The sequence below is a fragment of the Vidua macroura genome, chromosome 7 (genome assembly GCF_024509145.1).
Source record: "Vidua macroura isolate BioBank_ID:100142 chromosome 7, ASM2450914v1, whole genome shotgun sequence".
NCBI lineage: Eukaryota > Metazoa > Chordata > Aves > Passeriformes > Viduidae > Vidua > Vidua macroura.
This window is the reverse complement of record NC_071577.1, coordinates 10,189,430-10,217,124: the sequence shown is the minus strand read 5'-3', so window position 1 is coordinate 10,217,124 and position 27,695 is coordinate 10,189,430. Positions and strand designations below refer to the sequence as shown.

Here is a 27,695-nt window from a genome sequence, read left to right as displayed (position 1 = left end):
CATCAATGGTCTGCAATGGCTTAAGGCTCCTTCCTTTTTAGGAGCTGTTACCTGGAAACAAAGTCCAGGAAATTCAGGCATCAAGGTGACTTTTGAAAAATCAGAAGTGAGCAAATGGAGAGCTAAATTAAGAAAAAATGGCACCTTGCTTTGGCACTAGAGTCTTGTAAGATAAAATTGCTAAAATTTCAGCTGTTTATGTTTATGTTTCAGAGTTTATGTTACCATGGACATACTTGTTATGGGACTGTCCTTGAGTCTAGTTCCAAAGTAATTGAGATTTCATTAAAACCTCCAGGGTAATTCTGAAAGTGTCACATGACTTTCTACCTCAGGCTGGTCCCATAAGAAGTGCAAACCTCCCCCTGTATTATTTAAAATTTTTGTACATTTTACATTCATAAACAATTACTATTTTTAATTTATTTTTTAAAGACTGGTCATCTTAATAATTCCATTATTTTTGTATAAAAGGAGCAATCTTCAGCCAGCTGTATTAAATGAAAAACACACTAATTCCCAGGGAGTAAGCATCATGCCTCCTCTGATTGTACACCATCTAAGGAAGAACATTCTTTTGAATTAATAAACTTTGACCTGCATGTTCACCTGCTTCCAGAATTTATGTGAACAGGAATTATCCCAAGCTCAATGTAACAAGATCCTGTCCAATCTGTGCAATCATGTGTTTTTTTGAAATAAAAGGCATACAAGCCAAGATGGTAAGTTGAATTTTATTTGGTCCACAAGAAAATATTTTCCACAAAAAATATTGTAAAAATATATTGTAGTGTGTTTTATTTGGGAATACTGATGTGCCTTAGTCCAGAAACGTCAACTTTACAAAGTTGTGCTGCAGTTAATGTATTTTGAACCATTATTAGAATATCAAGTCAGTCACATCATATCCACTCAGATTAATCTTGTTTCCTGGAGAAAATATAAAGCAAATGTATTTTTAACTCCTAAATAGAAGTAAACAGTTTTGCAGAGTATGCCAGTCCCAAACTGGAGTGCCTTTATTACACAAAATCAAGTCAAAGAATCAGTGATAACTTAGCTGGAAACCCACTGTCAGTAGCTCTAAAACTAACACAGCTTAGCATAAATGTATTTAGGTGAACAAGTCTTCATTTTTACAATGTATTAGTATTGAGCCTGTTAAATGTACAGCAGAACTCTGGAGAGGGATCTCCCTCCATCTCTTACCAGACCGTAGCACTGAACAGATTTATTTTCTATTAAGGGTAAGTGCATTATTTATAAGGACAGCATCCTGTACAAGAGATGATTTTCCTGGTGAGAAGCTGTCTCCCTGTTGTTTGCTTTCCATTTGCTGCATGCCTTCCCTGAAGTGCCAGTGTCATGGAAAGCATCCTAAAGCAGCTGGAATTGCACTTGGGGCCACTCTGAATGCTGTAATAATCTTCAGGCACCAGTGAGGGCCGAGGTTGGTGGCTGCAGGTGAGGGACTGGTTGGGCCACAAGCAGCTGGTGCTGAGTCACCCCGTGGGCAGCTCTGGGGCAGGCAGGGCAGCCACCCCACACAGCAGCTCCTGCACAGGGGAGCAGTCCTTGGGGCATGTTCAGGGTGCCTGGGCGACCTCCTCCTCCGGGGAAGTTCCCAGTGCTGATCACAAGGGATGCTGTGGTGGAACCTCAGGCTGTTTTATAACTCTGCCTGCTGTTGGACCGTGCAGTGGCAGCCTGCCAGCAGGGAACTGCTTTCAAAAGTGCATCTGATATTCCTAAAGAGTGTCAGATGCTAAGGCTACATCCAGAGGAAGGATTTGAGACGTGGCAACAGGAAGCACTGCAACACCTCACTGCCTGTGGCAACCACCAGGGTGCTTTGTGCAAGGGCCAGGGCAGATCCACCTCAAGGTGCTCTGACAGTGAGTGCAGTTTTCTACCTGCTCCTCACCTGCCTGGCCAACAATGGCTGTGGAGCTTTGGTTTTTTATTTTTAATTACTGTGGTTAGCAGTGTTCACATTCTCAAGCCCACACTCATGTTAGAAAGGTTGGCCCTTTTTTCTTTTTTGTAATAAAGCTTTATTTTAGCAAGAGTAAGAATAGGAATCTTTTTTAATACTGTGCTTAAGCAATATCCAATTGATATGTACTGACTTGATCAGTCATTTGGCTTTGCTTTCTAACTCACACTAATATATGGAGGTATTTTAGAGCAAACAGTATGTTTTATATGGTGTAGAACTTGAAGGAACATCACTCTTAGCAGGAGAATTTAAGTGAACCATAAAACCTTAGTCCCACTTTGCAAACGGCTTTGAAGACAACTACGTAACTTCAAAGAGGACAACATTACAGCATAAGCTGATTTTGTTCCCTTTTCCAGCAAAAGCCTGAGAACAGCCTTAATAGCAGGTCACTGGGAATCCAGTCTGGCCACTGGGATTTAATGGCAACCTTGTGCTGTGTCACAGAGAAGCATTTTTCACCATTCATTCCCGATAAAACCACTTCCCCATACAGGGGAATTTCAAATATCTACATTTGTGTCACAACATTTGAAAAACAGCTCAATTCATAAACTTTCTACACCATTTGACGTGGTCCTCTTTCTGCTTGCTTCCCATTGCTTGAAAAATACTGCTTTGGATCGTTTACTAGAACTATGTGTACCTTTTAAAAATAGTAACAGCTTTAGCCGGTATGGAAAGCATTTCTTTATAAAATTAAAACAAAATGGAAAGCATTTTGATCTAGGAAAAAGAACTACGTCTTTTAAGCTGGGCAGCACAGAGAAAGGAACAAACAGGTGGTAAAAGCCAAGCTGTTAGAAGGCCTTCACTTTGTATAAACCTCAGCAACATTGTACCTTTGGGATGAATGAAAAGAATCCATCGGTGTCCTGATCTGTCAGATGCCAGCTGTGAGTGCAGTGGGTCAGGCTGCGAGTCCTGGGCAAGCAGGGAGCAGCGTGTGGATGCACTGGGGGAGAAATGCAGCCCTTGAGCTTTGGGCCTAAGGCTTAGTTTCTAACTCTGCATTCAGGGCACTGCTCAGTGCTCCTGTGGCTCCTGCTGGCATTGCCATGAACAGGTTTTCCAATGGGGAAGCAGCAGCCTACAGAAGCTGAAGGAAGACATCCTGTCCCAAGGGTGGTACTTCAGAGAGGAATTGCAGTGTAATGCAACCACAGCTCCCGTGAAACAAATTGTCCTAAAGCACTGTCACACCTTTGAAGGTTCCTTTCACTAGTTACCATCAGTAGTTTTTGCACATCTCTCTGGTAAAACGACAAAACCAAATCCTCCCAAACGGGCACCCTAACACAAAAAAAACCCCAAACAAAATCAAAAAAACAAACAGCTTTGGTCTGAGCACAGCGACCAGATGTTATTAACCTATCTTACTGCAGGCTTTTAGAGAAAAGCTTTCATGCATTTACAGAAGCATCTGTTAATGATAATGCACTGCTTATCAACACTGGCATGTTTCTCACTGGTTCACTTCAATGGAAGGTGAATAGCATCATCATCCAAATGGCTCCCTGAATACTACTGGGGTTTACAAAGTGCCTCCTGTCACCTTCATTTTGTGATTTTACAGATTTAGTTAGGTCACAGAATCAAAAGTAAAATTTATGATGGCAGTAACCTTTGCTACATGCAGACCTTGATTTCACTTTAGCGAAACGCAGACAAATTCACCAAGCACAGAGAGTTCATCCCACCTACAGACAGACCACTGATCTTTTATGCAGAACATAGAAATAATCCACATTTTGTCCTCCGTGGCAGTGCTTGTAGAGGTGCAGGGCAGCCACAGTCTTCTCATCCTCCTTTTAACGCTAATTTCTGGTCACATCCAACACATACAAAGACAGAATATACTCAACACGTGGCTGACAACGAATGACACTTGATGAACAGGTTCTACTGTGATCCAACTAGTTTGTTAGCAATCTACGCCGAAGGGCAAATTTTCTCAGGCTCTCCCTGCAGACACCTCCCCACAGCGATGCTCAGAGGACAGCTGGGGGTGCTTTCTCTGCACTGGCAGCACGCACAGAGCGCTCGCAGCCGGGCTGGCCCCGGAGAGCTCAGGGCACGTCGCTCTCGATGAAGGGGATGTCGCTGTACTTGCTCTCGGTCACCGCCCACTGCTTGACCGCCTGCTCCAGGATCTCGCACGACAGCCGCTGCGCGTAGTCCAGCACGATGGTGCTCGAGGGGCCCTTCTCCTCCGCCTGCACCGCCAGCAGCGACGACTTCTCCCCAGTGCAGCCCTCGCCGCCTCCCCCGATCCTCTCATCCTGGACAGCGTTGGAACCTTGGAAGGCAGCCTTGGATTTGATGCATCCCATGGTACATTGGAAAATGCAGCTGCAAAATTCAGTTCAACAGCATGTTTTGATAACCTGGAAGTGGTTCCCTTGTTTGATGCAGTGTCACTGCTTCTTGCCAGTGGCTCCAGTTATTTTCAAAAAACAGAACATCTCCTTTTGTGCTTCTTCCGAGGAAATCTGTCAAAACAGTGTTTCATATAAAGGCAATAAATACAATACCATTCTCAGTGAGCTCAAAGGAAACATAAATTCACTACAGGCGCTTGTAGAAGCGGCTTAAGTAAATCTCTGCCCAGTCTGCGTAAAATGTTTTTATTGGTAACATCCATCTACTACAAGTAGGCAAAGTTTGACCTGAATTCACGCTGCCTTTGAATGCAATTCCCAGTACAGGATGTAGGCCATCTAGGAATGTAAAAGTCTTATAAAAAAAATAAAGTCTGTTTCTTCCAAGCCGACAATGCGTTACGCTTCTCCTGAAACTGCAAACAAGTGCTGTTTAGCTCCAGGGACTGCTGCTGCTGGAAATAAACACCAAAACCACCCCAGAAGCACCACACAACCACCATAGCCAGAGTCCCGTGTCATGGCTGTCACACGCCCTCTGGGCACAATGACACTAATTCCCAGTGTCATTCTGCTGTTGCTGAAGGAGGCTGGAGCAGGGCAGCCACCAGAAGGTATTCACAAGGAACAAGGGCTGGTTTTGTTTTTTCCCTGGAGAGGGTAGGGAAAGCAGCAGCAGCCTGCTGTGATCAAGGCAGTTCCAACAGAGCCAAAGCACCTCATTAGAGCAGGACGACTCTACATCAAGAGTAGGGAAAATGACCAATGAAACACCTGGCAGAGTCCTTTTCAAGTCCTCACGATCCAGAATTGGTCAACTCCAAATGCTGGTATTTGTAGTTTTGTTTACTGGCCTACAAAGCTGTTTCTGGAGCTACCTTCACTCAGGCAAAGCAGAATCTCACGCTACGCCTGACTTTGCTTGGCATGCACTTACCCACTTATCAGAGTTAACAGACTGCCAGCCAAAATAAAGACTGCGCAGCACAGAAACCAACTGTTCCCTACAGCTTCACCCAATGACGTTGTATTAAGGTCAGCCAAAGTTAAAGATTTTTTGTAAATAGCCTTTGAAAACACAATCATGGCAAAGACATTAAGCCTTATTTATTTCCTTTATACACTGGAGGAAATAGGGGCTCCAATCCAGTAACCTGATTAGAGGCAAATATTTGCAGAGGAAATCAATCCCATTTGCAGGCAAATGGTGCTTCACAGGTAGGACGGGACTTCCCCGGTCTAGCAGCTGACTCAGGAGAACGAGATTCCTGGGACAAGCTCCTCTCCTCTCTTTGCTGCTTCATAAAAAACATTGCTACCTGTTTGCAGGGCTGAAGTGCAGCACAGAAGGAGTGGCTGGCGCTCCTGGCACAAATCCAGTCCTAAAGGGCTCCAGAAACCACCAAGTCCATGCAAACATTGTCACACCTTTAGCTTTGTAGCAGGACATTTCACTGTAGAGGAACATTTGTAAACCAACTCACTGAAGTTCAGCGAGTCTCCTTTGTGCACACTGACCTGTGCAGCACGTGCCCAGTGCTTTGGGACAGACACTGCTGTTCACAGGCCTGTAACACAAACCCTGCTGCTAAGGGCTGACCTCTGCTTGCAGTTTTACCCAACACAGAGGAGAGCCAAGCTATCAGATTTTTATTCCAATAACTCATCAGTAAATGTGTAAAGACTGGATGGATAACTTATTATCAGATGAGTATACAGCAAGATTCCCTTCACTGCACAAAAAACTGTATTTGTCCCTATGGAGGTTCATCCCATGACTATCCATTACATACACTGATCAAACTTAACATGCCTCCAGACCAGAGGCCAAGGAGAGGCCTGAAAGCAATTCAGATGGCTGAATAATTCAAAGCTTTAATAGTAATATCTTGTGCATGTCTGATTTAAATATTTACCATCAATAAAACATTAATACTAACCACTTACACTTGCTCTTCTGGACAAATATGTAGATCCAAGTACATGGTAAAGAATCACTAACAGCAGGTACCACCCAGCACTGCTGATGCCTGAAAGCTGCAGTCTTGGTCCAGCCAAGGTAATACACAGTGGCAGTGTATTTTTATCAGAGTTTATCCCTGCCACTTTCCTTAAAATAGACTATTCAGATTTGGATTTTTTTATCCAAGTCTGGAGCCATAGTTTTCCTTTTTTTCAGCTTTTTAATGGAGGTCTGTTAAATAGAAGCTATCTTTAGTTAGGATTTTATCATTGCTTTAATATTTCCCTCATGCAGCTGGAGATTTCTGTTAGGGGATACCAGCACATGAGTTAGTGTCTAATGGAAAGGACAGAATGTGAGTAGAGAGAAGATAAACTTCTCCTAAAGCAGGTAGGGAGAAATGGTCAGCATCTTCCTCTGCAGAACTCACTACCTCTGCCTCTTCATCTGGGCCAAGTCAAACGTTCCTGGGACTGTCCTACACAGAAGATAGGGCAGCTCTAAAGCTTGCAGACAGCAAGGCACACAATGCAATTCAACTGTTCCAAAACAGTTGAGCTTCAAAGCCAAGTTACAGACCCTAGTTTAAATTCTTACCTGTTGCTCATTTTATTCTTCACAGAGCTTAGTACTTTCCAAGGCACTGAAGTGAGTGTTACAGTTTGCCTGGTCTACGGGAGTTAATAATTGCTGGCACGGAAATGATTGCAAATGAAGCTGCTCTCAGCCTTCTGGCTGCTTCCTTGTTTTGCTGACAGCCCTTGCCTGCACACACATGGTGAAATGCTGTTTAAATCCTCTCTGCCTAACTCATCTCCAGAGTGTTAAGTTCTGACAGAGATTTTAACATCTCTACCATTCCTTGCAATGCTCATACCCTGAGAGGGAAAAAACCCAACAAATTAAACCAGCTCATTTTACTCCCAGCACGATGTTGCATCCTGTAACTGCACAAGGCAAAACTGTGTGATAGGAGCCTGTTTCTGTCAGTGCCCAAGCTCTGCTCTGTGGCCAGTTGTGCCTCAGACATCACTGCATAGATGGTTTGGGGCTCAGGCCAAGAGCTCTGCAGCGCAGTTCCTCACGTGACAAAGCTGCTGGGCTTAGCTGGAGCCAGAGGTCAGCAAGCTCTGCCTGCTCCGCTCACTCTCAACCAGGAGCTAAAGCAGCACCATCAGAAACCAGAACTCATCTTCTCTTTTTAGAGGCAGATTTTACAGTAGGTGAAATGCTGATTTATTCATCTGAAAAATATAGGCTACTAGTTGTGCTCAATTTTACTGGATGTACAGTCAAAATGTTTTTATATGCTTCATTTAACTTCAGCACAACACTGTGTATGACTTTAATGAAAGCCTTGAAAACAATCAATTCCATATTGGAATTAGAAGTTCCCAAGGATAAGTTCAGATAAATATAATAATAAAGTAACAATAATAAAGTAACAAATAATAAAGTAACAATATTTCTTTATTTACTGTGGTAATAATAGGAGTGAGAAAATACTGAGGGGGTGGTAGCTGAACTCAGTGGGCACACGAGGGCTAAGCAGTCTCTTTGCCAGCTTGGCAAAGTGTTTCCTGCCAAGGTAAGTTCATTTCTAACTACTGAAGGAAAAACAATGCTGAAAGGATGTCTGCAATTTGCTCTTAGACAATAAAAAATAGAAGAAAAAAACATCAATCACGTAACTGCCATTTTTAAAACAAACAGGAATTGCAAAAAGGTAAATGTAAGACATCAAAAAATAAGGGTTTCACTGCCCTCTGCAATATACCATCATATGATGAAAACAGGCAGAAAAGCAAGTGTTTTGCTGTTATGCAACATCTGTAGCCATCATAAGCAGGTAAGTTCCTGCTACCATTTACAGGTTTTCCATCCATGAGAACCTCAGGAAAAAACCTTGGAGTTCAATATTATGCTGTAAGAAACCATTTTCTGCAACACTTTATGTTACAGCAGTCACTGGATTAAAAATAAGTCATAGTTTTCAAAATAGATTCAAAACGCGCAGCTTTGCCCAGCTGAAGGCAGCAAGTAATTCCTGCTGTGACAGAGCCAAACTTTTTGGTTCAAATACGACTCCTCCTCCAGCAGGGAGGCTTTCAGTTTTCCCCTGGGTATCCACAAGAGAAGCTCAGAGTGCCACTTACCAGAACCACGTCTGCTTCTAACAGGTTGTCCCCTCGTCCCCAGGAGAGCACAGACAGCTTCACGTCTGGGACTCTGCAAAGGGAACCCAGGAACAGAGCTTAGCACTCTCCAGGATGTCAGAGGCGCACATTGCTCACCACCAAGGTGATGAATCTGTAGTGCTGGCCTTGCACAAGCCTGCCTGCCTTTTCTCCCACACAGAACTTGACTTTGACAAAGGTAAAAGGATGATACAGCACTTAATAAATTAGATTGAATGACAGGCTGCAACAATTTATACACAGCACCTAATGCTGGGCTCAGAGTGGGGCCACTGCTTGGGCAAGTGGCTCCTGACCATCTGCAGGATGCCAGCCTCCTCTCACAGCAAGTCCAGGTAAGGATTTCAGCAAGGATAGGGGAAGGGTAATGTGTTCCATCTGTTGCCTAACCTCAAAAGTTCTCTCCTGTTTCCCCTTCTCCCTCTCAAAGCTTCTACTGAGACCTGGACCTGGATTATCCAAGGACACAGGCAGAACAGTCAGACAATCCCAGTGCTGCCATTATCATGGAAACAATAAACTCTGGAACAAAGGTATTCAAAGCTGGAGTTTGGGCAGGTGACCTACCAGCAGAGGTAACCAAACAGCACTTCGGCATCCACACCTCTGAACTGCACCCAGTCACTTAAATATTCACACGCTCCATGCAATAACAGAGAGGAAACCCAGAACATCCTCTCTCCCTAATGGGGTGGGCTGTAATTCAGGAGCACTCGTGGCACTGGCCTTTGGATCCTCTGCAGCTGCGAGCAGAGCAGCAGCACATAAATGGCAGCGGGATGAATCATTCACTCAGTGCACAGCATCCCCTCCATCGCTGCAGGACTCAGAGCTCCCTGTGCAAAGCAGCCCCAGGCAGGGGCTCCCAGAGCAGTCCAACCCACCAGGCTTTCAGTTCTGCCTCTCCTTAACATCCTGAAAATCCTGTAGAGGAGATGCACTGCATAACATTCATTATAGCAACTCGTCCTAATCATAGGAAAATGAAGTTTCGAACAGCTACAGATACTTTTAAGACAAGCACAATACCAAAGATTCTGCTGCCTCAGGCAATCACTGATACCCAAACATCCCAAAACAACTCAAGACATGAAAAGCAAAAATGGAGCTCTCATTCCTTTCAGAGCCATCCCCTCCCTCTCCTGTCACTTAGTGCCAACAAGAGATAAGAGCTGCAGATTGGAAAAGGCTGGATGCAGCAACTGCAAACAACTGCTGTGCAGGATTAGCATGGAAGTAAAAGTCTCCTGGTAATCTGTCTCAAGGAACGTCCTGGAATTTCAAAGGCTTGGGTTTTTCCCCACCATGGCCAGAACTGATAAAGCTTTTCCAGCCTTCTAAGTCAGTTTGTAACTGAATGGGGGAATTACACATTTGCTTTTCTAAATCAGACAGACCTCTAGTTTACTTTAAAAGGTTTTTCAGTAAGAGCACAGCTGATCACAGAATCATAAATTTGGTTTGGTTGGAAAAGGCCTTTCAGATCAAGTCCTATCCATTATCCCAGCACTGCCACGTCCACAGCTAAAACCTGTCCCTAAGGGCCACATCTCCACATCCTGGGCAGCCTGTTCCAATCTTGGCCACCCTTTCAGTGAAGAATCTTTACTAATATCCAACCTAAAACCTCTCCTGGCACAACCTGAGGTAATTTCGTCTGGATCTATTCCTTGTTACCTGAGAGAAGAGACTGAGCCCCACCTGCCTACAACCTCCTTTGTCAGAGCACTGAGTTACTTAATGGAGGCAATTTCCATGTCAAATTTCATCTCTCAAGCACTTTAGCAATGCAGCCAAGGAACATGAAAATTTTCAAACTAAAGGGAAAAACAAGAGAGAAGAAAATGTTTCTTCTTACTTCACTTTATGATTTACATACACAGTGCAAGTGGATGTTTTTGCTGCTAAATAGTACAGCTGTGTCAATGTGAGTTCTGGAAATCTAAAACTAGTACTGACTTAAAATAAAAATAAAAGAAGGCAGAATCCCCCAGAAAATCAAGAAACAGTCTGCCCCCTCCCCAAGACACACAACCACAGAAGCCAGGAACAAAATCAAGTGCTTTCTGCACTAGCAGTTTTACCCAAGCTTTGGGAAGCAGCAAACCAAGATGAAATACCAAAAGAAACCTTTGGGTGAAAACACCAGTAGTTCAGAGAACAGCAATGCCAGTAGGTACAGCCCTCAGCAGCCACAGTGTTATTCTTCATCCAGGAAAAAGAAGTCTTGTTAAAAGCAAAGAACACTGTGTGCTTGGTAGCTGTCTAATTTCATGAAAGTAAAACTGTACCCAGTCGGCCTGTCCTGAAATCCTCCCTCCAGTGCAGCAGTTTATTCACCAGAACTGCACACAAAGCTCAGTGGGCAGCCTGAAGGCCATTGGAGAACAGGATGCTAAAAATTTTTTACAGGTTCTGCTCATATTTTACCTCAGCTACTTGTCCAAACAGCTGTATAGACTGCTGTTAGTCCAAATGTGGACAGGAATGCTTACAATGCATTGATGGTTTTTCCCCAATGTCTCAGAATACATGCATACATCAGTACAGACTCTGCCAGACCATGGACAAGAGGGAACATTAACTTAACTACCCCCACAGGAACAGGAGAAGGATGCCTACCATTGATGGAAGCCTGTTTTCTAGGTGGGTAACAGTGAACCAATGGATTTCCTTAGCAATTAAGGCCTTGGAGTGAGGCTGGAGAAGAAAGGGCATGAAGAAGATGCAGCACTTCTCAGAAACTCCATCTGCAGGAAGTTCAGCCAAGACTTAAGGAACCCAACTACAGAAACTGTAGAGGAATGCTTCTAGAAGGGAAAGCTAATAGTGACAGAGGAGATCCAAAATTCTCCAAGACCCCAAATACAAAATAATGCTCAAAACTGGTGAGTGAACAGAAAAAAAAAATTCCAAAAATGGATATAAAGTTTTTGACATACATGTACAGCTGTTTCCTTGCCCTGCATAACACCAGAGGATGCAGGTCCAACACTTCTTTCAGCAAAGCCCACAGCTTTTTTAATTATCAGCCCCTCCCATCTGTACTAGCTGCAAATCCATGGTCTGAAGACCATCCCCACAGCAGGGGAAAACACAAGGCACACCTCCAAAGGTGTCAGAGACACTGGCCAAGTCCTACACTCAGGTTAGACTGCTCTAAGGCACAGCAATGGGCCCAGACAAAGCAGCCTCTTGGTTTATTACAATGCTCCAACACTGGAATGAACTAGAGTGTAAACAGGAATTTTCCTACATATACCACAAAACTTCATCCCAACAACTGAATTGTGGAGTCACAGCCTTCCTACTAACAGTCCTCTTCAGGATCACATTGAAACATTAAGTTACTAACTCTGAGACTAAGGCTCAGGATGTAGCCTGGTTTGTAAAGGTGCATTACTGTCCTCCACAGGTGCCTGGCAAAGACAGAGCTGCAGACAATGGAAAGGGATGCACAAATCTCTACGAGCAAGAAAAGCCCCTCCTGCAGCTATTGCTGGCTGCTGCCCAGCCTGGGGATCCTGCCAGCAGGAACTGAGGAGCAGCAGCAGCTAAGGCAGCGGATCGCTGTCTCAGGCTGACAGGGTCGGGTTTTATTGTAGTGCCTGTCACAAGATTCAGCTACAAACATATGGAGCTGCAGAGCATAAGGTATGAATGAGGGACACTGCCTGCCTTTGTGACACCCTCAGGAAGCCGAAGGCTCCACTGGATTAACACAAATGAAAGTCAGAAGGAAGGGGATGGTCAAGATCTGCCCAAGATCAACCACAGAAGAGCACAATAAAAGCAGCACACAACCCCATTCTGTTCTTTAATCTCCAGAAGCCAATTATAAAAAGGGAAATGGGAATTAGGAGTGCACCAGGAAAGCCATTTTCCCACATCTCACATAGGAAGGCACAGGAAAACACAGCCCCACATTTTAAAATCACAACTATGTTACTACTGATTCGCACAAACCGAGGAGTAAGAGGACAAAGTGAGGAGTTAACAACCAGATGCTCCAACTGTACAAAAGCTGCCCCGAATTGCAACAAAGAACTATGTCAGCCTTAAAAATCACTCTGTCTCACAGCTCTCCTCCAGTATTTGTTTCCTTGAATTCCATCACTCCTAACGTGCCAGCTCCTACTTCCAGCAGTTGCCGCCTTCGTGCCTGGGAAGCGGGAAGGCCAGCAGCCAGGCGAGGCAGCCGTGCCCGCACAGCCTGGCACCGCTGCCAGCCCTCTGTCCCCACGACCCTGCCCACGGAAACACCTTGTCCCCAGGGACACGAGTGTCCTGAGGCTCTGCCCAACCCCTGGGGCAACTGGTACGAACCAAGGTGATTTTAAAGCAAGAATGTTCTCAGCAGAACGTGATGTTCACAAGAAAACTAATTTGTATGTACTTGAAGGTTAAAAATGCCACTTTGTTAAGGCTACAGGATAAATCCTTGCATTTTTCCTTTTTTCTTTGTAATTACTATATTTAGAAATCTAATTTGGACTGCTACTTACTCAACTATGAGAAAGCATAAAATATTTCGAAATGTTTAACAATTTTTGCCACGACGGGTCTTGAATTATTAAATCTGTATTTTATAACATGCCAGATGAAGGTAACCTGCTCTGTATAAGGGTCAATGTGGAAGCCTGGAAAGGTACTCATGGCAAAGCAGGGGCTGACAGACCCTCACATCACCTCGGCCGGCAAATACAGTAGTCTCACGTCTTCCCCACAGCAGGAACACCGCTCGGAGAGAACCGGCCACGCCGTTCACCTTCCCACTCCGCATCACTCTCACTGCTGTCCGTAGCACCACCTTTCCTCAGGGTGCCCAGCGGGAGCGGCACCTCCGCTTCGCTCAGCTCGGAGGAGTCCGTGGCCGGCAACCTCGCTGCGAGATGATGGGAGGAGTAAAGCAGCCCCGCCGCCTGTCCTGACAAACCCCACCTCAAAGCACGGCTCTCCCTGCTCCCCTGCACGACACGAGCCCGAGGCGGCTGAAGGCCAGTGCTGCCCACGGCCAGGCTCGCCCCGCGGGTGCGGCCGCGCATCCCCGCTCCCTCCCGGCCCCGGCGCGGCTCGGGGCGATGGAGCCGGGCACATACCGGCGCGGCGGGGCGGTGTCCGTGCGAGCAGCATGCTGGAAGCGTGGCCCCGCCGCGCACGGTCCCCGGCCGCCGGGCTGCCCCTTCCTCCGGCGGTGCCCGCGGGATCCGGCCCTCGTCCCACCGACGCCGCCGCCTCCTCCAGGCTCCTGAACGGCAAAGACGCAAACCCACCGTCAAAGTCCATGCTGGGAGCGCCTCCCGGCCCCCCGCCCGGCCCCGCGGCGCTCGCACAGGTAGCGCCGGGAGGGCCCCCGCGCCCGCCGCCGCTCCCGCCGCTCCGCCGGGCGCTCCCCGCCCTCCCCGGGGCGGCGGCGGCGGGGCCGGGCGGGGCCGGGGGGCGGGAGCGCCGCCGAACCCGGGAGCAGCGCCGCGGCCCCGACCTGTCCCCTCGCCGGCACCTGCGCCCGCCCCGCATCCCCCGAGCGCCCCCGGCCACGGCGCTCCTGCCCTGCCCGGGCACAGCGGGGCCGCAGCGCCTCAGCGCCGGACCCTGCCATTTAAAATAAGGGAAAAAGGGGAAAAAATCTGCCAGGCAGGAAAGCCGCCTCCCATTGGCTTCTCCTCCTTTAAATCCTCCCCCTCTGCTCAGCCCTAGTGAGGCACATCTGGAGTGCTGTGTCCAGGTCTGGGCTCCTCGGTACAAAAACCACGAGGAGCTACTGGAGAGGGTCCAGGAGAGGTCACAGAGATGATGAGGGACCTGGAGCACTCTCTTACAAGGAGAGACTGCGGGAGCTGGACCAGTTTAGTCTGGAGCAGAGAAGACGGAGAGGGGATCTCATTACATATAAGCATCTCAAAGGCGGGTGCCAAGAGGATGGTGCCAGACTCTTCTCAATGGTGCCCAGCTACAGGATGAGAAGCAGTGGCCACAAAATAAAACACAAGTTCCACCTCAACATGAGGAAGAACTTCTTTACACTGATAGCGGCAGAGCACTGGAACAGTTTCCCAGTGAGGTCATGGAGTCTCCTTCCCTAGAGACATTCCAAACCCACCTGGGCGTGTTCCTGTGCCCCCTGCTCCAGGTCAATCTGCCTTGGCAGGAGGGGTGGGCTGGATGATCTCCAGAGGCCCCTTCCAACCACCCTATCAATTCTGTGATTCTGTGAAATGTGGAAAAGCACATTCATAGAATGGAGTTGCCATATAAAAGCTTATGGCCATCACATTGCGTGTTCCACTCAGCTCTGGGACAGCACTGAGGTGCCAGAACACATTGAGCATGCAAGGACTGCTGAGCATTAAAGCAAAGAAAACAGTGGAAAAGACAGGGAGAGAGGCCTGGGTGATGCTTCTCTGATTTTATCCTGTCAGGCAGCATCAAATCACGTACAACCACAGAGAAGTATTAATTATACCAAAGCTTTTTAAGAAACGCCCCCATTCCAAAAGAAAGCTTCCAGAATGAAAGCCGAGCAAACGAAAATAACATTTTCAATTTTTTAAAAATAAAAGCTGTGCTAAAACTGAAAACTATTCTGTAAGAGAGGCTGTAAACAGACACCCTGGGTAAAGCATTCCTGCTTTTGGGGAGTTCTTGACATCCAAATTACTGTACAATACACAGGAGCATGCCTGGGCATCACCTCTGGGATGTTGTCACGGAGCTCATGCCTGGCTGGGGCTGGCAAACAGCACCCCAGGACTCGCAGGAGTCTCCTGGCCCTGATGGTAACAGGCCTGGGGACACAAGGCTCGTGCTGACCCTGTGCTGCAGGGCTGGGCACTGTGCTTGTGCCCCTTGCTGGAGGGGCACTCTCAGTGCCTGTGCTGACCTCTAAGTCTCCCATCGATTGAGGAATCTAAATTAGATTGGAAAGGACCTCCAAGGTAATCAAGTCCAGCTGATGACCCAGCACTGCCAAGTCCACCACACCACTAAAGCACGTCCCTCAGTGCCACACCTACACAGCTTCTAAATACCTCCAGGGATGGTGACTCCTCCACTGCCCTGGTCTGTGGCGAGCGCTGGTCCAGGACGGTCAGGACAGACAGAGATGAGAGATCTCTAGAGCCCGGTCTTAGGATATCTGGTTTATTTGGGGCCCTGCTCAGAGCTGCAGGCACAGCCCAAAGCAGGCCCCAAGGAGTGGGGGCAGGGCGAGATAGCCAGAGAGGTCCAAGAGAGCAGAGAGAGAGGGAGGCAAAAGAGAGAGAAGAACAAGAAGATGGAGAGGAAGAAGATGGCCCTGGCTTCTCTGGTACACCTTATCAAGGGGGCAGAAAAGGACTTTGGACCAATGGGATTACAGATACATCATACTTCAGGGGAGGGTTACAAGTGCCAGATAAGCTCTACATTTTTGAGGAATGAGACAGAACAATTTATCTGACCCTTGGCTTTGTCTGTGGGTCAAAAAAGGGAGTTATCTTCCACCAGCTACACCACTGCCCACCAGCTACTTAGCAACCAAGGTCTGTCACCTCAAAGCTTGTTTCCATCTCAATCTGGCTCACATTCTCTGCACTTTCCCAATCTCCCGCTAGGCAATCGTACCTATAAGGCCTTCTTGTTTCATCTTCCCCGACATCGGGCAGATTGTTACAATGCTTGGCCATCCCTTTGATGAAGGAATTTTTTCTAATATCCAACCTAAACCTCTCCTGGCACAACCTGAGGCCATTTCCTCTGGATCTGTTGCTGTTACTTGGGAGAAGAGGCCAAGCCATCTCACTACAGCCTCCTTTCAGGCAGTTCTAGGGAGCAATAAGGTCTCCCCTGAGCCAGCTTTTCTCCAGACTGAACACACCCAGTGCCTCAGCCCCTCCTCACGTGACTGACTCTCTAGCCCCTTCACCCAGCTCTGTTGCCTGCTCCTGGGCACATTGCAGCACCTCAATGATTATTGCCAAGCAGATCTCCAGTTGTCAAGTAGGTTTCTAACACATTTCCAGTCAGTCATGGCCTTGCCAAGGAATTTCTTGCAGTGTTGTCAAAGCCAAAGAAAACACTGCGCTGGTAACATTTGTCAAGAGCCGGGGGATGGACAGGCACACAAAAATAAGAACAACATGCCTCTGCTCCTCCAGTGGCTGGGAAACCCTCCCTAGCCTGGAAAGCTGGGAGACAGGGAGCAGGCAGCCACCCCTGTACACACCCACCAACAAAATCCAGCAGTTCCTTGTTCCAAAGGTCTGCTGCTACAGCTGTTGTGACCACCCAACAACACCACACAATATTACACTCATTACTTGCAATCAGTCTACCTGTGAATTAAAAACCCCACATATTTTACTAATTACTGCCTTGGGGCCTAGAGAAAGCATTGTGCTGCCAAGTGCTGTGCACAGGGTTTGTACGCAGTGCGTGTGCTGCATCATTTCATCCAGCTCTATTGGGACCCATGCTCTCTCAGAGACCAAAGGCAGAGCTTCTGGGGCTGGGGTGCTACAGGAAACCCAAGCCCAACCCTTAGCAGCAGTTCCCAGGGCAGGCAGCCTCAGGTCCTCACCAGCTCCAGGTTCTCACATGTGTGATTTTTAAGTGACAAGTTCCCCAGGCACGATTAAGCCCCTTGGGCACTCAACACATGCTGCAAGGGCTTGCAGGGGCAGGTCTGAGGAGCTCGACCCAAAATCTGTTAAAGCTGTGACACTGTGCCCTCTGATTTCAAGGAGCTTTGACTTGGGACCTGCTGACCTGGGCAGATCTTGTGCACATGTTTTATTACTGTTTTAGCTCACCTGTAGATGGCTGGAGGAGAAAATCAAATAAACTCCTAGCCCTGAGAATTAAAACAAGATGAAGTACTGGAAAGGCATGGTCACTTTGCATTAACACAGTGGTATTACTACAAAAGTGATTTTAAAACTATATCCTATTTTTAAATAAGAATTTTGTAACTAAATTATAAATATCTTTGTATAGGCTTATGGCTACTGTGCTCTTTATTATTCTAGCCTGGTTTCTAATGCAAGTTTCTACTTTTATCTTCAGCTTTTAAATGAATGCAGCTCCCACTGAGCAACTTGGTGCCGTGGGGCAGACATTCCACAGGCTGCAAGCACAGCTGGTGCCTGACTGGATCACTGCATCCCAATAGATAACAGTCTGGTCCTGGAGCACTGCTCATCTCCTGTGCCACCACCCAACAACAAATCTTGTCCTGAGCAGCAGCACCTCAGTGTGATGTGGCAGGGACAGGGAGCTAAGGAGAAGGAGATATATGCGATGAGAATCTTGAGCCTGTATTTATTTCTGGGTGCCAAAACAGATTTAATATTTCATTAGCTGTGGAGTTTGCAAGACAGCTGATTATGCTGGGCTGAGGCAAAGCAGTCAGTGTTTTTAAATGCAGAGCATCCATTTGAAATTACTACAGCCAGGCACAGGCTAGGCAGCCAATGAAATATTTAGCTTGTAAAGCATTTCAGTGTGCAAGGCTGGGGTGCAAGGCAGACATGGGTGCTGTGATGTTGAAAAACACAATACCCAAATCTGAGGTGCCCCAGCCCCCAATGTGGAGGCCTCAGAGGTGCAGCAGTTGCCCAGGAAGTGGGGCTATGGGGCTTCAAGGTCCCACACTGTGCCAGGGTGCAGGAACCCCTGCTGGGCATGGACTGGCTTGGGAGGGCACAGGCATCAAAGCCTTTCCTGCAACACAACTTGTCAGATAATGCTGCCTCTTACACCCCTCTCCCAGATTTCAGTGGCTGAAAGCATTTTCCTGTAGGGGTAAGGAAGGCACTCTCTCCTCCAGAAGAAATAGTTTTAAAGCAAGTTTAAGTTTTTGTTGCCATAGACCTGGTATTTATTTTATTAGCTATTTTTATTAGTTTGCTTATTGGAGTTTGCTAGTTCTTCCTATAATATAGCCCAAGTCCTCTAAATTCTTGGCATGCCCTGCTCTGTGTGCACATGTTTACCCCAGAGTGATGTGGATGCTGCATCAATACAGCTGCAACGGGGGAAACTAGTGCAAACTGAACCACAGAACTCAGGGAATGGTGTTAGCATTGGAACTGCTGGAATGGTACCCAGACTGGATGGTTCAGCTGTGCTGAAGCTTCAGAGGAACCTGGGTAAGAAACTGCTAGCCTACTCCTTTTGGGTTACAATTTATCACTTAACAACCTCTGCACCAGATGGCAAAGTTTTAATGAGTTTGTCCAAGGGTAACTGAATAAATGAAAGCTGGTTTCTGCCTCCCTCTGATCAATTTCACAGTTCCTACCCTTGTTACCCTTCACAGTTCCTCCACGTCTGTGAACCCCTCTCCAAGGTTTCAATTCCTCTTCTCTGTCTCACACATTCACAATAGCCTACTCTTGTTCTGGACAACTTACATGTTTTTCTGCCTCAGCTTCCTCCCGTTTGACCTATAAATTGTGCCAAATTTCCAGTAACCCCAGCTTTCTTCCACGTCTTCTGACCTGTGCTGTGTGGTTGGCAGCAGTAACACCTGCTCAGGTTTTGCCAAGGTGCTGCTCAGATGCTCAGTCCATCAGTCCTGCTCAGCACAGATGCTGGGTCAGATTCTCCCTGCCTTTCCAACAGAAAGCAGAGAAAATACAATCATTTTTCCCAAGCAATGCTTAAGTTCATTTAGGAACCCACTGACAACCCACTGATGTGGCATTCAAAAAAGGGCTACAAAACTCCATGAATTTATCCAAATCCAATCACCAACTCAATCCCCAGTCAGAGGTCAGTGGCTGAAACAATTGCTCTGTTTCTCAACTAGTTTTTTAACTATACAAACAGACACTGGTATTAGGGAGGGCTTCACTTCGGCATGTATTTCTAATTCAGCTGAAGAGCTAAAGGGAAGCCATGACAAGCACTCTCTGCCCCAGGAGCTCCCCCCAGCATGCTCACAGCCACGTGGTGACTTTACCAAATCTATTTATATGTGCAGTAATCCACTAACTGTACGAGTTGGGAAATGCTGCACAGTCTGAGAAGAATCAATATAAAGTCTGAAGAGCTATAAAGCCCTGAAAATTTTTGTTATTGACTAAAACCTCTTAATAATCCAAAAGCCTTGAAGTTGTACCTGATATGCTGTGAATACCTTCTAATAAGTACTTTGGTAGAGTTTCAAAATCAAACCTGTGATGCAAAGGAGGTCACTGCAACACAGCTTTATAGACTAAGGAACCACTGTCTAAATAAAGGCACTATTTTCAAAAACTTTGTGCATGGGAAAGGTGTTCTTTTCTCAGCTATAGATTTTTCATTCTTTTACCTAATTCTTCTTTCATTATACACCACTCTCAGCTGCTCTCGCTGTTCTATGCACAACCGAGATTTACCAAAGCCTTTTCTCAGAGCTTTTATTCTCTTAAAATATTTCCTTGATGGCTGCAACCAGGTTGACTAAAATTAAGGACAAATATGCAGGATGCCCAAGTACATGCCATGGCAGTCCCTCAGTGCTGCCCTAGTTTTCAACTCTGTTACTACCAAAAGTAATGACAGTGGGGATTGCACGACTGCTCCAAACCTTAGGGCACAACATTGATTTCTAGATCATGATTATTTTTGGAATGTCCCATCCTCCTGCTCTCAGAAAAAGGTTTGATAGCTTTTACACTTAAGTTAAAATACAATAGATGCAAAGCCTTATTCCACTTTCTTGTATGAAGAGATCCTGAATATTTAAAATAGGTTTAACACGTTGCTATTAGTTTTACTTCTTTTGGAGTTAGTTGGATGTGCATATATTGCTATAACTCAAAGGAAAACCACAAAATCAGTGTGTGCCCTGAACTCTGTACCCATTAAAAAATCCCCAGCCCTTTGTGATTATTACAGTGAGACATCTGGGGAAGGACTTGTTTTTTTATTTTTTTTTTTTTTTAATGAAAAAATACCTCATTTAGCAGCAGAATTTGAAGAACATGCTCTGTTTCACTCATGTACTTACACTTCAGTGTGTCCTGCAGGACTTCATTGGATAAGGGCTGAGTTGCAGAAATTCATTTCATCCAGTCAGCAACACCTGTGCAAAGATATTTAGAACTGCTTAAGTCACCATATTTGCAAAATTTTCCAGGAAAGAAACCCAACATAATCTGCTTAGAATTTGTCTAGATGCTTAAAAATGTGCTAAGAAAATAATTATGATAAAGTTACACTATAAAGGCACTCTGCTCAAAAAAATGAGATGCAATATGTGGGTATTTTTTTCCCCCATAGAAAAAGCTATACTTAGCATCAATGTAAAAAAGAAGAAACCAGAATCACAGAATGATTTAGGCTGGGAAACTTCTAAGATAATCAAGAAGAGGGTAAAATAAATGTCACATTTCTACACAGCACAAATGTTTATCCAACTGAATGTAATAGTTGTTAGATGCTTTTGTGTAATTAATCCAGAAATTATTAGAAATTTTTAAATGGAAATCTATTTGGGCAATTTTAGGAACCTTTAAAATGAAATTTTTGCTCTTGGGGCTTTCCAGGTTTTGTGTCCTGGAATGGACAGTGGTGTTGACTCCCTGGGCCATTCCAAACTCTCTCCAAGGGCAGTGAGGTCAGTGTCTCTGAGTAAGCACAGAGCAAAGACACCTAAGGAATTCAGAGGCAAACAAGAAATCGAGTATTAATTTTGACTCGAGGTGACAGTTTTCCAAAAGAGGGGAATTTCTTCCAGCAGGGGGAGATTACAGTGAGCCCGACCTGGGCTCTGCTCTGCCAGAGGAGTGCAGCCTGCTCCCCTGTTCACACTGGCCTCGGGTCCAGGCCTGATCTCGAGGCCATCGCAAGAACTAGGGTTGTTTTTCCCTAAGAAACCTTTCTGCATGATGGCTCCTTCTGTGGTGTCCACAGAAGCCGGGTGCTAAATCAGCACCGCAGCACCGCACATTCATCATGGAGGATAACAGAAACAGCAGCACTAACCCCTCCTCCCGGGAGCTCGGTCTGGGGAAGAGGCAGCTATAGCTGTTTTTCAGTGCGTTTATGAAACTGAAGATTGTGTTTGGCAGGAGGTCAGCAGTGAGTCTGAGCATACATTGGCTATGAGAGGCAATGTGGACACCCAGGGCCCAGCAGCAGCCCTGGTGTGGTTTGCACCAGCCTGTGCACTCAGGCACTTACCTCCTGGTGAGCAGGGAGCATCCCTATCCCATGTGCAGGGCTGGAAAATAGAAATAGATATCATAAATACCAAATCTTATTCACATTTTTTTTTCAAATAAGGCAGTAGAGCAGCCTCAGAAATATTCCTGATTTATATGCAAGTCTTCTTTTACTTAATTTTTTATCAGTACCTAACAGCACTAAGGCATGAAGCCTAGGCAGACATGCAAACTGCAGCCCTGGAAAACCCAGGCAGCAGCACAGCAAGAGGATTAACCAAACATGAGGCATTAGAATATTGCAAAGAGGATCAAAAGAGATTTGTGACTGAAAAGCCACCCACCAGAATTACAGTCAGCTGAGAAGCTGGACAGAGAAAAAGTGGGTAAATGTTTTGCATTTAGATGTCTCCTAGAATAAACTTAAACTTCAGGATGTGCACTGCAATACAACACCAGATCAGGCTTCCCCGCGACACGGAGCTGCAAACAAAGCCACCTTCTTTCTACACTGAAAATCATAGCTTTGTGACAGTCAAGTATTAGCTGGAAAAAAGTGAGAATCACATTGAAACATAGTTGCTGGCACGCCTAAAACCAAGAGCCCTGAGGGCAGCAACAAAGCAGTAGCTGTACAAGAATTGCCATACAAAAGGAAACAATACAGAGAAGTAAGAGGAACTTGAGGCCCAATCTTACCATAATATTTCCTTCTCTCAAATAAAAATCACTGTCGGTGTTCCTGCTCCAAAAAGATACTAAAATTAATTATTAAACAGGAAATTGCTTCCCAGCAGCGATAAAAACAAACATTACTGCAGGCGTGGTTGTGGATCAGCAGAACTGTGACACACTAAAACCCTGCTCCTACTAATTTGTGACATCTGTGGACATGAATGTAGGGAAATCATGTGTTTCAGAGGAACGTTGTACCCACGTCTGCATCTCCAAATTTTCACACTGAGATCAACATTATGATGAGCAACAACTCCTTCCTTTTCCTTCTCCTCTGCCTTGCTTTCACAGCTTGCTTTGGCTGCACCTGCCTATCTTTATGTCCATCCATAAATCTTTCCTTCCTCCTTCTTTCTTCAGATCCAGCAGGAGAGGGGAGGGCATGGTCAGCCAGGTGGGTGTGTGGCTGTTAACTGAGATTAACCCAACACATTATTTTATCCCAGCTTTTTTTTCAGAGTAAAGCACCCTGCCCCTAAGAACTTGTTGTTCACGTGCTTTTAGGGACAAGGCCAAAGATGATGAATGGGTGTGAAATGCAGGGTTTTTCCTAGTACCTACATTAAGTCCTCAAACCACTTTTCTCTATCAGATCAGTTTATCTACCTTGAAAGATTAAGCATTACAAACATGTGAAAGGGTGAACTCTTGCTGCCATGAGAGCAGTGATGATGGCTTTTGCTGCTTTAAGAGCCTGGCCCACTTCTCTCAATGCTCCTCGAGGGCAGACCTGCATCCCCCTGATTTTCAGGGATATCACAGGCAGCCCGTGGAGAGAGCACCAAAGACTCTGTTCTGCCATGCAGAACTGGTCAGTGTGCTCAGGAGGTGGGCAATAAAACTGGCTCCCTTTGAGCACAGGGCAAATGGATTTTCAAATGAGCCAGAAGAAATGAGCCAGAAGATGCCTTAGAAAGAAGCTGGGGTAGTGACTGCCTCAGAGGATACATTAAAGCAAAGACAGGGGACTGAAGGATACAGATGCTGAGGAATCGCATCCCTTGAGGAGATTTATGGGTGACTGAATCTGAGCTATTGCTGCTGCTGAAAACTTCCATTTCCCTAAATTGCCTTGCTGGCTGAGATCAAGCCCTCTGTACTTTTTCTCATACACCAATATCACCTTTTGCAGTGCAAATGGCAAATAAATTCCTTTATAAAGTCACAAAATTACTTCAGTTGTCACTGAAATGAGAAGATAAATTTGAAATTAATTTTCAGAAGAGTCTAACTTACCAACAATGTCATCATGATTACCTCACATAATAAATATTTTGATATCTCTAGACATTTTTCAATACCAGATTATCTAATTATCTTATCTGAGATACCATCCAATATTAAATGTCCTTTCCACTCTGTCATGAGGTTTTTCAGCTGCATCACCTTCAAATCAGAACTCTTGTACACAGGAAAATTTATGACATTATATAGATCAAATATAAAGATGCAATAATAGTTTTTGGAGGTCATAACTAGAAATATTACCAATAACCACATAATGGCAAAGAAGAAAATAACAAATTTCATTCATGCTGTAGGTAGATGCCTACACACATAACTTTGCAATTCGATGTCAAGAGAGAGAAAAAAAAAACTTTTAACAATGAAAAAGTAATTTACTTGGGGGGACACAACTGTTTTGAGGACAATGTAAGCAAGCAGAAAACTCTGCTGAAATAATGTTAGTTATGGATGGTGTGTGAAACAGTTACTCAATGCTCAGAGATTGAACAGAGCATGAACTCACATTTCAGGAGCCCTTTTGGACTAGAGTTCTGCTTCAAGTCTCATTTTCCCCAGTTTTTCATTAATTTTATGATACCCATTCCTACCTTAAATATAGCAGTGGAAAGAATATTTCAGTTGGAATATGGAGTTAGATGGCATAAAATTGCTACAGATTTACTTCATTAAGTCAGGGCTTTGAAGAAAAGCTAATCTTGAGTGCACATAAAAAAAATTTTATGACTAAAAAGACTCAAAGTATTTGATCTGCTAATATGCATCATTCTAAATAAGCCATTGAAGCTTAAGATCATCTACTGCTAAAAAGATCTAAAAATTGCGAAAGCATGATTTGAATAGTAAAGGGTTTGTGGAATAAGCTTTGGGATGGAATAACACCAGGATTAATACCTCAGTTTTAGTGTTAATTGAGATACACTGTTCACCTTTGACAGGTGCTGGGTGCACCTATAGGTTTGGGACTGGCAGAGGCTGCTGAGCTGAGCCAGGGCTGGAGCTAGGGGCAGGTCAGACCTACAGCAAAAAATAAACATCCACAAGTACACTGCCAATATGCCCTGAGAAGTGATGCCTAAGCATTGGGTTAGGCAAAGACAAATAGGATTTAGGCTGGAAGAAAACTTGGATCTAAGGCAAAATCTTGTTTATAGAAGCCTGCCAAAAATCACCAAGGCTACAAAATTTATCAGTGGAAGTTTAATGGCAGGAGCTCCAATCTCCATCCATTTTCCAGCTTACAAAAGAGCTTACCTCAGGCAGTATGAACTGATGCCTGGTTTTGTTATCCAAGCAGAAGTGTACATTAGAAAAATATCATGAGTATTACATGAGAATTAAGCCTCTCAGGATCAGCCTCTGGCTCTTTTAGAGTGCAGATATCCTGTACCACAGCGGTTTGGGATGTGGCTCTGAGTTTTAACGAGGACAGATATGCACAGACACACATGGAGTTTTGTACCCTAATAATCTATGATCCCGTAGCTCCTAAAACTAGAACATGCCTTGGAGGGATTTTCAGTATGATTATATAGTTATGTTTTAATAAAATAATATAGTTAATATAAAAAAGTAATATAATCTCTGAGAGACAAGTGGACTACAAAAAACCCAGGAAGGCCATTTGATCCCAGGTGATCTGCCAACAACCCTATAGCTTAATATTAACTTGAATAACTTCTTACTCTTTTTCTGGCTGTCCCTTCTTCCCCTTTCCCTCAATTCAGAAGTCTGCCTTTTGATGTCTGAATTAAAGATTGTTCATCTCACACAGTTCAAAGTTCAAGATCCTGCTTGTATGTTGCATGACCTCTTATTAGCTGGAAAACTTTATTCAAATAAAGGCTTTGTGATGGGAGGCCAACAAATAGATGCAGTTTCCACAGCAAAACTTGTGTCACTTAGCTTCAAAACAAGCCTGCATTTAGTGAACTAAAGGAGTTGTTCAGTGGCACAGCTAAGAGCTCACAAACACACACAGTCTGACAAATTCTTTTCAGCCAGCGTCAACAGGATCCACAGACAGACAGGCATTTCAAGCCTCACTTCTTCTGAATCAGAGGATGAATCAGGATGAATAGTTTCAGCCAAACAAGAAGATTTAGAGTTCTCACTTAGAATATCTCATCTAGGAACAGCATCACATAGGACCAGTAAATAAATAAATAAGCTGCAAATAAATAAATGAATGACCAAATAGGATCCTTTGAGCTTCATCAGTAACCTTTTTCTATTAAAAAAAAAAAAAAAAAAAATAAAAAAAAAAAAAAAAAAAAAAATCCTAGGCCACTCCATCTTGTTTATGGCCGTGAACAATTTCCTACTCTATTTATTATTGCCTTGATTTTAATTAATAAAGGAGTTCAAAAGATTTTTTTCTTCTGAAGTCTTTGGACAGAATTGATGTAAAATATACTAGATAGAGACCTGCTGTAAGTAAGAATAAATTTGAATAAAGATGTAGCTGTTGAATTCACTTCTGAGATTCCCTGCAGGCTTACAATACAAGCACTCTATTCCAAATATAATGACAGGCACAATAAATTAATTACTTGTATTTATGAATATAACATTATTTCATGGCTGGCACATACATGCTGTTATCACATCATACTGTCATAATATTTGTTTGATGTTCATATAAGGGCACAGTTAAGAAGAGAGTGTTCATCACCTTTTTATTAAGGTGACAAAAAAATGAGAACCATCTCTCACTTGGAAGAAGCTTGTTTGGAAATAATTTGAAACACTAGCCCTCTCAGGAGAGGCAGCAAAAATATCTCTTCTATCATCTTACAAGAGTAGCCTGTGAGCCACGTTAATCATCTTGGACTGAAATTTATAACAACATATGGAAGACTTGCCTCACTATTATTAGAAGTTGCAAGTTTCATATGTGTTCCTCAACTAATTTAAGGGTCACTCCTGCTTCGAACATTATACCCCAAGTAATAAGTGCTATAACAGGTCATTTGCATTCAGGAAATTATTTTTGGAAGAAGCTCCTGCTTGATGCAAAAGGGCAAAGGACACTGGAGACTAAAGCCAAGAATTGACTTCTCTTGGGCCCTTTTCCACACAGCTTTTGCAAGTCCAAATGATCTTCTAATTCAGTTTGAAAGGATTTTGATAACATTGCCTTTGGAATATTTTGTCTTCTGTGATATTTTGCCAGGTTTTATTGGTATTTACTCATGGCTTTGTGTATATGCCTCTTAAAGACCAGAACTGCACACAAGATTTGATCTCTTCAACTAGCACTGTGACTTTCTTGTACCTTTACCATGCTTCAAATTTATTGTTATTTCATCTGTAGAATGAAGAAAGTCACTTCAATGTTTTGGTCTCTGTCTGTATTATAGGCATGAATAAAGAATTTAGTGAAAAGCTGTCTGCATCCTTTTGGGTATTGATACAGCTTCTCAGTTCTCCCAAGCAGTAAACTACAAGCAAGGTTTTGTGCTCTCTCCTGCAGTGAATTTGATGGTGTTACAAATGCTTACATAGGCACGTTGATGATGATACCATTGCACTGGAATAGTATCCATAGTACCCTCCTCCCCACAATCAAAACCCCCCAAGCTCAGTCCTACACCCATGAAAAGCCATTTTGGAAGGTTCTCAGCCATTTCCAAAAGTCATCACTGAGCATCAGTCAAGTGAACAAAGTCTGTTTATTTAAGCTCTGAAACACTTCTTCCTCATGAATTTTCTTTAAATATAGTCAGGCTGCTCCCACACTCAAGCATAAAGCAGATGGAAAATAAATTTGTTCTAGCTTATTTCCTGAACACTGAGCATGCAGCAGGCAAAATCAGAGAGGTGGTGGTGTATACACTGGCTGCATGATACACCACTGGCTAGTAGTAAAAATAATGTTACATTTTACTTTTACCCCGTGAGGAAAAGTACATTTCAGATCTTCAAGTGGAAATAAAATTTTGTCTTTGAAAGATTTTGGGTTCTTACCCACTGTTAAATTATATTTAAGGGATGCCACTGATAGAAGCATTTCGTATTCTAATTACCACCTCAGTAAACTCA

The 27,695-nt window shown here is 44.5% G+C and overlaps 1 protein-coding gene across 5 annotated transcripts; it reads right to left on the bottom strand.

The window, feature by feature from the left end:
• Positions 1-715: 715 nt before the first annotated feature.
• C7H2orf88 (chromosome 7 C2orf88 homolog) lies at positions 716-15,809 on the bottom strand. Of its 5 annotated transcripts, XR_008438013.1 has the most exons (5): positions 14,429-14,552; positions 13,641-13,789; positions 13,231-13,426; positions 8,500-8,572; positions 4,360-4,491 (listed from the first exon to the last, which is right to left on the bottom strand). XR_008438013.1 is itself a non-coding variant. In XM_053983111.1 (4 exons), exon 4 carries the CDS (start codon positions 4,330-4,332, stop codon positions 4,069-4,071), a length of 264 nt encoding a protein of 87 aa, XP_053839086.1. In that variant the 5' UTR covers positions 4,333-4,491; positions 8,500-8,572; positions 13,641-13,789; positions 15,570-15,809; the 3' UTR covers positions 716-4,068. The 5 variants fall into 5 exon arrangements, 4 of the variants coding, with proteins under 4 accessions (XP_053839086.1, XP_053839085.1, XP_053839087.1 ...); XM_053983111.1 differs by lacking the exons at positions 13,231-13,426; positions 14,429-14,552 and adding an exon at positions 15,570-15,809 and having other exon boundaries at positions 716-4,491; XM_053983110.1 differs by lacking the exon at positions 13,231-13,426 and having other exon boundaries at positions 716-4,491.
• Positions 15,810-27,695: the final 11,886 nt, after the last annotated feature.